Source organism: Antennarius striatus, chromosome 19, assembly GCF_040054535.1.
Source record: "Antennarius striatus isolate MH-2024 chromosome 19, ASM4005453v1, whole genome shotgun sequence".
Classification (NCBI taxonomy): domain Eukaryota; kingdom Metazoa; phylum Chordata; class Actinopteri; order Lophiiformes; family Antennariidae; genus Antennarius; species Antennarius striatus.
The window spans coordinates 14,385,565-14,397,939 of NC_090794.1; the positions used below are offsets into that span (position 1 = coordinate 14,385,565).

The 12,375-nt window shown below is 38.0% G+C and overlaps 1 protein-coding gene across 2 annotated transcripts; it reads right to left on the reverse strand.

Moving 5' to 3' along the window:
- acp1 (acid phosphatase 1) lies at positions 1-12,108 on the reverse strand. Of its 2 annotated transcripts, none has more exons than XM_068342248.1 (6): positions 12,025-12,108; positions 10,845-10,918; positions 9,125-9,238; positions 4,954-5,015; positions 3,981-4,086; positions 1-266 (listed from the first exon to the last, which is right to left on the reverse strand). In XM_068342248.1, the coding sequence occupies exons 1-6, from the start codon at positions 12,065-12,067 to the stop codon at positions 189-191; spliced, it is 477 nt and encodes a 158-aa protein (XP_068198349.1). In that variant the 5' UTR covers positions 12,068-12,108; the 3' UTR covers positions 1-188. The 2 variants fall into 2 exon arrangements, with proteins under 2 accessions (XP_068198349.1, XP_068198348.1); XM_068342247.1 differs by lacking the exon at positions 9,125-9,238 and adding an exon at positions 9,302-9,415.
- Between the last annotated feature and the right edge of the window lie 267 nt (positions 12,109-12,375).

Below are 12,375 nucleotides of genomic sequence, written 5' to 3' on the forward strand. Positions count from 1 at the left end.
CACATTTATCCATTTATTAATGTATTACAACATTCGGATTCACGAAATGTATGAACTAATGGACATTTACAACGCTGACACAGTGCACTCAGGTTGTTGCGCTGACATCCATGAGAGGTTTACACCAGTAGGTGCTTTAGTGATGCAGACAAAACAGAGGCGGTTGATCCGTGTAAGGTCAGACGTCGTTACGAGTTCCCCTTCAGGAATGCTTGGCAGCAGCGTACACACTGTTCATACACCTTCTCAAAGTCTTCAGCGCTACCCTAAGAGATAGAATGCAAGATGGAAAAACACAATAAGTTGCAGCCAAAGCTAATAAGTCATTAATTAATTTTTTAAGTCATTAATTTTTTTTAAAGAATAGACAAAAAGTGATAACCAACACAGCTGAAGTTATGTAGAGCAAACTGTTGAGGTTCCTATTTAGCAGAAATGATTCACAACTGCCTGCTCTGTTTACCACGTTGTAGAGCTGCTTTTAAATAGGATTCTCCTCTGGCTTCAATGGTAAATCTGTACCACTGAAGCCGAGAAGCAAATTCCAAAGAGGAATATACAGTACTGCTGGAGTAATTCTGGAATGACAGTGGGGAAACCTTGGCAGTGCTTTAGGGATGATGCTTGGTAACCAGAGTACATTTAAAATTTTCATGTTCGTTTGAATTTAACAAATAGCTTTGGAAAAACTTTTTTTTTTTAAAAACACAGTGTGGGTTAATAAAAACTGAGATGAAAGGTCTTTCTCTCAAAATAATATTTTATAATTTTACACAATTTTGTACAATCTTGTCTACTAACTGAAAAAACAAAACAGATAATGCAACACATAATGGTTATTTGCATAATGAATGAATATCATAAGAACATTTAAGATTGAATTATAAGAAATTATATAAAAAATAAAAAAAACCTTCACATTTCAGAGTTGATCATAAAATATTTAATTGTTTTGTCTAAGAGCAAAATCAATCATACAAACAAACAAAACAAAAAAACTGGATTAAGAAATATTTGGGAATTAAAATAAACACATGCCTCTGAAAAACCCTGGCATTTGGACTGGGTTCCATAACAAGCTCACATGTTCCTAACAGTTCATGCTTTCAAAAATGATTATGACAAGACTGCAATCCAGTCAGAAAACTGTACTGTTACAGAGTCATGAGCTAAACATAGCAGCACATCTGATTTCTACAATTCGGTAATGTCAACATGACGCTGTGATTTCTGCAATCGCCCTTTTCCACAAGTCAAATATATTTTGTACAAACCGTGCTAGAAAAATTCATTGTCAAGCTATTGAAAAATCCATAGCAATCTGATGTTGTCAATTTTGATATTCAGTTAAAGGAGTAGATTGTGGGGGAGAAGTGATCACAAATGTCAACAACAAAAGTTCAAATCCGACCACTATTTTCAGGACTTGGAAGAACCGAATAGACAGATTGTTCTCATGAATACTTTTATCCACAACATTCACATTCCGAATGTGTTAAAAAACACATTCAAAAACAAAAAATATGTGTGATCTGATGTCTGATGGTTAAAAAAACAACAACAAAAAAACCCCCCAGCACATTTAAATTCAAACATATGAGCTTTCTGTGAAGCGTCCTCTTGCAGGATTAGCTTACACTATATGCTACAATAGCACCCAGCATGCTGGTGGCCCTTATAACGTCACCATAGCAACAAAATAGCAGCACAAATAAACTGATTCATCACAAATTAGAAATGTAAATTCCAACTCATGTAATAGTGACATATTTGTAAGATAATAATATACATGTTAATAAATGTTAATTTGACTTATTTAAAATCTCAGTTTTTGAAGTGCTGCTTCACTGCGTCAGAAACAATAACAGCTTGATATTTAATGTTTGTCAAACCTGCTGTACTTGAATCACGTACAAGCAAAGCTGTGACAACACATGACATGGTGGCAGGGTTAGGAGGTTGGTAGGGTTATTGAGGAAACAACCTAGCAAGTAAGGATATGGCCAAACATCCAAACAAACATCCAACCAAGCGACCAAGCAGCCTTGGCAAAAAATGCAATAAATGCAGTGAAATGCAATAAACAAAATTACCAAAAATTTTAGATGATCATGTAATTGATTTAATTGTTTCATCTATTCTTGTTCTATAGAACAAATAATTTCACAATACCACAAAAAGACTCCGGTTTATAATTTAATTAGTTCTTCTGGAGGTAACTAAGCAGGAACCCTCATTAATCGAGTTCTGGTAAGAAAGTATGATCACTGAGCTTTACAAGTAAAACAATCCAATGGTAAATTAAGAATCAAACATCTACGGTATCTGTATCTAATAAAAACACAAGAAACCAATGCGTCGAAAGGTTGTTTGGTGCCTCTGTTAATCACAGACAACAAACTTGTGTTTCTATTTATCCAGACACATTGAGTATATTGTCTGTTTCCTCTTGAATCACTTTGTTTTTATGCCATGTGTTTTTTGCGCAAAACAGCATGATCCAATAACGTTACGCGTCTAAATTGCACTGACTGTCAATACTGTTCATTCACTTCACAGCTGGAAGAAAACTCCCTCATGATAATCACATGTTACATAAACAACCACATCAGTTAGCATTTGATGACAGAATTATTTTTGGATCCTGTTTCCACAAATGTAATATATTCTCATTATCAGAACGGAAGAGCTGTAAAACTGACTATTACTATAAATACTGTCAATATTTGACAAAAAATCTTAATGGTTTAATAAGGTTCACATCATAAAATTTAGGTTTAGTTAAAATTTATGGCAACAATTAATCATTCATTCCTTTTTTTCAGCTTACCCAAGTCACAGGGGCAGCAGTGTCAGTGGAGACTGCTGACCTACTCATCATGACCAAACATTCATACTTTATCTAATCTTTTCTCACTCATGACCCTTAAGATGAAGAAAAACAGGCAAGAACTTCAAATCATTTGGCAGGAGTTTCAACTTGACCTCAGGGATGAGTGAGCACTGAAGCATGAAACGGCCAAGCAAATGAAAGTTTACAATGACACTCACAGAATTGAATTATTATTGAGACCTGTGTGAGATGGGCTGTTCTTTTATGGTTATGAGGCATTTATCCAAAGGGAGATAACTGTTCTGTGTATTAAGTGTTGCCGTCCACTCACACTATTTCATCGCTGTTTATTTGATGAGCCAGCAAGAACGCATTCAAACTCTTTACTTTGTAGTGTGTTCTCCATAAAATATAATTACTACCAGCAAACTGATTCCATTGTGCAACATACCATCGTCTGTGTTGCCTACAAGACCTGAATATAGGAAAGTATACAGGCGGAAATGCCCCCAAAAGCATTTTTTAACACGTGTTCTACTCTGAGTGACTACAGCAACTTTTCTGCCAAATACTTAACTTGGACGTGTAAATTTATGACGAAAATTAGTGGTTTCCTGATGCCGCCAGGCTATTTAGGATCTGATCTAACAAAGCACTGTCCCAATGAACAAAATAACTTATAACAACTCGTCTCAGTAAATAATTGAAAAAGTTGTCTTTTTCATTTAATTTTGTTTCCTTCCATGCCAATGGAAAGTTTACCACTGGAAATTTAAGTTGTCTGCAAATATTATTTTAAAGTGGTAAAAATAGTATTTTTGTGTGACTTTTCAAGCTTATTAGATAGAACATCTGTCATGTGAGATTATCCACCTAATTAACATCTCTATCCCATGTTGGATGTTTTTCCCCCAAATTCCAATACAGCTGTTTCACACAACTGGAACCACTTGATTACTGATGTAGAGTCGCAGCTACTTGTAAAATCTGAATATCCTTTTAACACTTTATACTTGGACTTAAATCTAATGATGAGTCAAAACCGTTTCAGTTCCATTTTACTTATTTAACTATCACAAATAAATATTTATTAATCACCTTAACTGAACTTTCAAAAGGTAACCTGAAAATTGACTTAAGTACTTACATAATACGGGTCTTTGATGATGCGCTGGTTCTGAGGGTCATATGAACCTAGAAGCTCAATCTTTGCTGTGCTGTTTTTCACTGCCTTTGCTTTCCTGTTCAAGTCACTATGAAAAAAAGAGAAAATCTGTAACTAAAAGAGAGAAAGCATGAGGAACACTTAGAGGATGTACCTTCTAACTTGTTTTTCATTTCATTTTACATGCAATATAACTTCAATAATGCAGTGAATTTAGGCTTCCTTCTATTTTCGGTGGAATATTAATCTTGTCCTTTATGCAGCATTTTCCTGTTAAAGCGCTCTATGTCAGGGAAACCCCCATTATTAACTTCCTCCAAAAGCACAATCAGAATTGATCCTCCCAATCCTGTTTGTCGATCTCAAACTCAAGTAACTAAATCCAAAATTTAGAACCTCAATATAAAGTTACAGTTGATAACAATGAAGGAGGTGATGTTAAAACTAAATATGGACAGAGCACCTTTGGTCAGGAACTGTTTCTCCTTTTCCCAGTCTCATCAGCTTAACGTTTGTGAAGGGAAAAAAATGTGCAGGGAAAGGGGAGAAAAAAATACCCCAAGAGCAAAGACAAGGCATCCAAAGAACTCAATAAGCTGCTTACAAATCAGATCTGCCATAGGCATGTGATCTCAAAATGATCCCTAAACGTTCAAAGTATCAAAAATATCCCTCCCCCCGACCTCTGGAAAGAGCTTAAATGCTGCTCATTAAAAGGAGGCATTCATCTACAAATAAGTTACAGCTCAATGTTACACCATTTTCAGGTGCACTGAAGTAGCACAGATCACAATCGAGACAACTCAGTCTGACTCTCTTTTTTCCCCTGACATAGACCACCGTTAATGGGTTAGTTGTGACACCAGACTTTTCTGTTTTTGTGCATCTAAACTATAATCCACAGTCACAAAAAAAAAAAAATCACAAATGTTGCTGCTGTGGGACGACCTTGTACCTCAGATTGTTCTCGTCCATGCACAGGATGTAGTCAAAGCTCAGGAAATCTTCCTTGGTCACCTGGGGAAAAAACCAGACCAGGACAAAACACATTATGCTACTGTAGATGTAGCTTTTCAGCCTGAAGAGTTCATCTGAACCACCGCAGGGTTTCATCTCATGCAGGAAAAATCAATGAATTCCATCAAAAATGACATTCTAGTCCTTTTGAAACTATAACCTTTAAAATATCCACGAAAACATGAAAAATCAAACCATGTTTTTGGTACCATTTGCAGCTCACCATCAATTATTGCTGCTGACATCTCAACTACTTTCACAATCACACAATAAACTATGCAGGGCGCTACAAGTACAGTGCTCGCTTGTTTACTGGCAGAAGTCAAAACGTCATTGTCAAAATGACACTATTTTAAACATGTAATACAATGCTGCGCCTGCTGCACATTAAAATCTTTTGTGCTTTCTAAACACGAGGAAGAATTTGAAATTAGCACAGTTAACTCAAATATAAGCAAGAGAACCCGGTTTACTGCGGTTTGCTCCGTGTACAGCATGAAATCTGATTACTGTCAAATGCTTTGTTAAATGCACAGCACGGACTGATAGAGCCCTGTTGCCATTGCTTCCCAAAATATTTGGACAATAGTTTTTCTCATCACGTGGTTTACACAACCTGATTTTTTCCAGCCTTTTCTTTCCTGCTGTGACAAACTGAATGCTGATATTGTGTTTTGATGACCTCGGCAGTGTCATATGGTGTCACCATGCTGAGACAACAGACAATAGCAATTTTTATTTATCTATTTATTTAGTGAAAGCACCTGATCACTACCCAATGTCAGCGTAAAGGAGCTGGGCCGTACCACGCAGTGGAAACCTGACACAAGCTGCACATCCCTCAGCAGGTGGAGGCATGATTTATTGGAATAGTTATAAAAAAAACACAGCAGCACCCTGAATAGTTTTGAAGGATTTTGAGGGTAGATATGTAGGAATGCTGTGGAGAATGAGAGGATGTCTGGAGATCAGGGGAAGAGAAGAACAAAAGCACACCAACAAACCAAAAAGAGGCACTAAACATTATGAATAAACACTTCAAATGTTAGACTACATACAGATTCAATTAGAGGTGCAGCTGCTGCCTTTCTTTTAAAGACAGATGAATAAGACATGTTTATTATGAATGGTTTGTTTCCATGTGTACATTCCTAGAGGAGTCAAAAGCATGAAGGTTGATCTTCTGTTTTTCCACACGGTTCCTCTCACACACGATGTTAATCTGTGGAAGTGACAATCACAATGGTCTTTGATCTCTTTTTCTATCTTCCTTGCACTGCCATAATTTGAATCAGCGGTTATCCAGAGTAGAGAAATGTCATATAATCGAGAATGTTAATGAAGAGCGAGCAGGAAGATGCATGGTGGTAGATAGGACCAGCAAAGGTGGAAATAGAAATAGAAATTGGCAGAACAGTTAAGCTTCTCTCTGGGTTCGTCTCACACTTGACTAAAACTAAGGCAAAAATTACTAAACCAAAATGTTTTAATGTTTTAAGTGATTCGTTTTAAGTGATTCGAATGACCTAAGAATATTATTTAATCAGGCAAAAAATGTTATCCAAAACATAATTCACCAGTGTGAAATGGTGTTCTTGCTGGACTAGAAACACTGCTCCTGACTTAAAAAGATGGTTTTCAGAAGCTGGAGGTTGGTCACTGGGTCTCCCCAGTAGCTCGCTTTGTCAAAATCACAAGAAACAGATAGGGAAGGAGGTGACTGGAAAGCATCAGTCTGGGAAGGGTTGCAAGGTTACTCAAGCTATAGATTACTTTGGAGCATTCTTGCTTCATTCAGGAAACATGTTTATTAATGTTGGATATGGTAAAGCTCCAAAGCCTCTTCAACTTGGCCAGTCTGCTGGGATACTGGCAGCAGGAGAAGTTCAACAAAGTTCAGAGTGAAAAAAAAATAATTGGGTAAAAGAGGTAAGAAAAAAAATCTCTCCTTTCCATCACTACTGGAAAAATCCAGAGAGAGGAATGATGACAGTGAAAGATTGAAAAAGGAATGAGCAAAAACTTGTCAAAACTCATTGCATGGATTTGGCTGGGCTTAAGCCTCTGTGCTTTGAGGAGATTAGATGTGGGTTTGACTGCGTGGCTTGCAGATAAGACAAACCAACAAGATGACATGTCTCATGCACAAAGAGAAAGCCGCTGGTTTCTCTCAGGGAAACATAAAAAGACTACTTTAGAGCTAAGAGAGAGTAAGAGTTACACGGAGGATAAGCCAAAAGTCTTAGGCCTACAGACCCTACATGGACAAACATCTTGGTCTAATTTCAAGCCCCGTTCCAGAATCTGAAACACATGTTGCGAGGTGATACAATGATCGCTTGTATGCTTCTGACAACGTTTCATACACACAGAATGTCGTCGGTTTGGAGAGCAGTATAGAAGGTCCCGGCAAGCAGTGATTGAGCGCTTTTATAGAAAGTCTCCTAAAAGAACCAAGATAACAGTATTGCTACGTCAAGTCATGTGTAAAAAGTGTATGCATGTTGAACTTAGAGTTCAGTTAACCATCACAAGAGGTCACTGTATCTAAGGTTTAATCAATCGTGTGGCACAACATGTAACCGGAACAATAAATCTGTTCAGAACAGCTTCCATGAGATTTCACTACTAATGAACTCCCACCTGACCACAGAGATATCTTTATGAGCTGCATGAGAAAACAAGACAGTCATGGTTCTTCTAGCAGAACAATGAATCCATCCATCCATCCGTCCAGCACTTTCTTGAAGACGGGACGACTGTAATCGTCTCGTCTTCAGCCGCCCTTCCACCTTGCGGGTCACAGTTGTTGCTGAAGCCTATACCAGCTAGCTGTGGGAGAGACACGGGGAGCGCCCTTGGAAGGGTTGTCAGTGCATAGTGGGCCACATGAAAGACGAACAACCACTTGTGCACACACTCACACCTACGGTCAATTTGATGTGATCAATTCATCTAAAATTGCATGTGTTTGGAGGTGGGAAGAAGACAGAGAACCCATGCAGATACAAACTCCCACAGAAAGGAATCAAACCCAGACCCTTCTTGCTGTGAGGTGACGGTGCAACTCCAAGTGTCAGCATAAACACAAATAACGCGTGTAATCATTTCACTAATTTATCAGTAGATCACGGTCTACTTGAACTGATTTCATTACACATTACATTACATGTCCCCATGTTTTCCACAGCAAGACAGCTGGGTTGAATTTATGTTTTCAAGTGTTGTGATGAGTGAGTTTTACATGTCCCTGAAATTTAGTGAATAGTGAAAATATGGCACTTAAAATAGAGGTTAATTCTCTTATCTACCAATTAAACAAAGCAAGAAACCAAAACACAAACGTCGACTGCATTGGCATTCACTGATCCGTGTCACTATTATATTCAGTTCTGAAAAGAAATTACATACATATGTATTACATAAAAAGAGGAAATTATATGAACCCATTCATTCATTCATTCACTGTGGTGCACTGATGTTGCACAGAGTTTCCCCCACTCCACGCCTGGGATAGGTTCCAGCTCTTCACGACCCGCAACAGCGGATGAAGTGGTTGTGACGATGAATGAATGAATGACTTAATTCATTCATTCACATCCTTGAAGACAAGATGATCATAACCGTCTTGTCTTCAGCCTTTTATCAGAATCCGGGTCATGGGTTACGCTGGAGCCTATCCCAGCAGGCGAGAGGCCTGGTACATCCTTCAGGCAGTTAAGTGCAGGGCCACATAGAAAGACTGACAAGGTCACACTCACATCTGCAGAAAATTTACGGTGAACAGATCACCTAAGACGCATTTTGGTGGTGGGAGGAAATCCGAGAACCCGGAGAGAACGCACACAGACACGAGGAGAACACGCAAACTTCACACAGGAAGGCTCAGGTGGAATAGAACCTCGGACCTTCTTGCTTGTGAGGCAAAAGCGCTACCTGCAGCGCCACCGACCTTCCCCTATATGAACCCGTATTAACAAGTAAACTTAGCTACGCTTGACAGGGCTAAAGCAGAACCTTGGACTCTGGCTGGTACCAGTTTACCAAGATCCCACTCATACACACATAGGATGACAAGGCGACAGGAGCCACGGGTTATGTGGGTGTACCTGTCGGGCCCTGTGGCTCGTCTCAATCCCATGACTTCTAAGGCACGCCAGTCCACGGGCGTCCGGTGAGTTGCCTATATTCCAGTCAGATGTCGCACCACTGTCTATGACCCACTGTAAAACAAGAGAAAAAGGGGGTGCTAACTATTCTAAGTAGGTAAAGAAATGGGGTCGTACCTGCCTGGCCACATGCCTCATTGGCACACCATGATTCTTCATACAGGCTTGACCGCGATCATCTGGAGAGTTTCCTATCTCATAGGTGGAGGTGGCAGCGCTGTCTATCCTCCACTGGGCAGGGCAGAGCACCGGGAACAGTAACACAGCACAGATGACTCAGACTGTACACTGGCTGAATTGGTAGTAGGCTGTACAGCATTTACACAATAATATGGTGGTGTTGAGGATCACAAGTGAGACTGAGCAGATGAAAAACATCATGCCTTCTTTCATGACCAACAGAAGCGCTTATGTCCTCTGCAGTGTCCCATCAACTAACAGTGCTCTATGTATGAATATTACCATACTGTCAATATTTGGGCATGAAAAATATCTTTACATTGATTTGATAAGAATATTTTGTAGTTTTTAAATTAAATATGACACAAATAAGTACTTACCATCCACGTATATCAGTCTTAACAATAATTAAAGGTACGATTATCTAGATCAGGGGTGTCAAACATCAGCATCATGGCTGTCTTCTAAGGGCCAGGTGTAACTAATATATGTAACTAAATGTAAAATAAATTTAACTACTCCTTAATGTTAAATAATGTTAAATAACTCTGAATTTACTTATTCAAGTTACAAACATTACAGTTACACCGAAAAAATATGTTTGCTTGTTTCACTGTTATAACATAAACCCTTTTAATCTGTCAGGTTATTAAACCCACAGAATTCCATCAATCAAGGATCAATCTAGCCAATGATTAAAGAAAAATAACATCAAACACCAGTTAGGACATTAATTTTGCATTGTGAGAAATGTGGGTTTTGGTCAAAGCTTTTTCTTTTGACCTATTTATTTTTAGACACTGACCTTTTATGCTCTCGCGGGCCACATAGAATGATGTGGTGGGCCCCCGGGCCATGAGTTAACTTTGACACATGTGATCTACAGTAGATCATAGAACTGAAGCTAACAATTGATTGTCATGATATTCACAAAAAACAATCATATACTTGTTTTATCCCACCATTACATGTATGAGATAAGTCAAATCACAGAATAAAAATTCAAATAAATCTCATAAAGAAGAAGAGCCGTTTAGTGGCACTCACATTTATTTAGATCCTGGTCTCGAAACTTCAGTAACAATCAACTGGCTGATTTTTCGCAGGTTTGACTGCTTTTGATACAAATTCGACAAATCATCTCCAAGTTATTAGTCTCTCCTTTTTTGTGTTGTAAAACCACAAATTGTCCGTGAAGTTCATATCAGCGGATATTCATAGAAACACTAAGCTTATAAAGAGAAACACCAATACTTGTGAGGCTTTAGGCTATAACACGGTTTGTCACACATAGCAGGATAGGCACAACTATGACTGATTTGAACTATGAATAATTAAAAAAAAGATTTCTTTGAATATCTAAAAACAAGGTGATATTTATAACATCAACTTTTAATGGATGAAATACTGAGTCAATACTATTGCTGGTATTAATATAGTAATTTAACCATAATATAATTAATAGAAAAGTAGTGACTACCTTATCAACAATGCCAGCATCTGTTGCCATTTTCCTGAAAACTGCTTCAGCAATGGGGGATCTGCAAATGTTCCCTGTTCGAAACAACAGACTGTGATTACTCTAAACATTAATGAACATTTTAATAAAATCAATCATTTAATTAATCAATCTGAAAAAAGATTAAACATTTTTATTAAATTCTAATTCCATGACCATCTTTAATACACAGCTAAATTGGACAGCACATGTGACAATATAATAGCCTCATTTGTGTCTAATTATAAGTGAACTAATAAGGAAAAGGTTTCATTGTGCTGCTGTCAGTATTTGTAGTGGGAAGTGAAACTGCATCAAAAAGAGGAAGTTGTCACTGAGACGCAGTAAGTGCCAATGCGTAACATGATGCACAACACACCATTTTGTTTATTACTACAAAGTCATTCGAACTCAAAGGCATAGTTTCACTTTATATTTCATCTGTGTCCTGACACGTTTTGCTGGGATGAAGTGTGTACCCCATAACGTAGTTGGCAGGACACTAGACGATTTTTAAATAGCTGTCAAGTTGGACTGTGACTTTATTTCAAACAGATGACCGGCAACACAATTCTGAGGCGCCTGAGATTTTTCTTTGGAAATCTGGTTTTAAATCTGGTATTATTAATTCAATTCAATACGCATAGCATTGTGACAAATCTAACACAATGCTACGTTTTGGCTTTACATAACTGACCTAGGGTATCTATTAAGAAAGAGTCGGATTATTATGGGCGTGAATACTAAATTACGTCGGCTGCGCTACTGCCGGTCCCTTTGCTGATTAGCATGAGCTAAAGTTCACTTGGGCTGACATGAACGGAGTGACGTAAGACGTGACTGATATACGTCAATAAACCCTGTTCCGGTTATTCGTCATCGTGAGCTTTATAGCCTCAATATGTAATGATTTTCATCACACTGTTGCGGAATATCATTGGAGTATATCATCTAATTAAAGGTTCTTTTTGAGAATTGACATAAATTCATAAATGTGATTAGTCACTTAGCTAAAGTTAGCTGTCACGCTTTAGGCAGCGCTGTCGGATCAATCTTATGTCACCTGAATAAAATTATCGATATATCATGAATTTGTAGACTGGTTGATTGTGATATTTGGCTGAAACAAATACGCTTTCGTCAATAAGTTTGTGTCTCTTACCCAAGCAAACGAACAAGACGGACTTCGTATTAGTGGACGCCATGATGCTCTCAAGGCTCCGGCCAGTATTGTCACATATCGCGAGAACACGCGATTCTTCTTTCCGGAAACAGCTTTCCGGAAAGGAGTCCATTTCAAAATAAAAGCGAGTGTCAAGTGCACGTGATTTCTCATTCATTCAGTCCATCAAAGTTTCAATAAGAAATTACTGATTACGTAAACTAACTAGGAATAACTTTACAAATGGCAAAATGCCACAAATACATTTGACTCAAGTAAGAAAATGACAGAGAAACTTCCTGTTTCTATTTTGATTTAGACTAATATCTATATTCCTCTCCAAGGAACCAT

What these genes read in the sequence shown, in the direction of transcription:
- acp1 (XM_068342248.1), bottom strand. Translation starts at nt 12,067, where the DNA reads ATGGCGTCCACTAATACGAAGTCCGTCTTGTTCGTTTGCTTGG. An exon ending in CGTCTTGTTCGTTTGCTTGG is followed by an intron (nt 10,919 to 12,024) that starts GTAAGAGACACA and finishes TGTTTCGAACAG; the next exon opens with GGAACATTTGCAGATCCCCC. An exon ending in TCATCAAAGACCCGTATTAT is followed by an intron (nt 267 to 3,980) that starts GTAAGTACTTAA and finishes TCTATCTCTTAG; the next exon opens with GGTAGCGCTGAAGACTTTGA.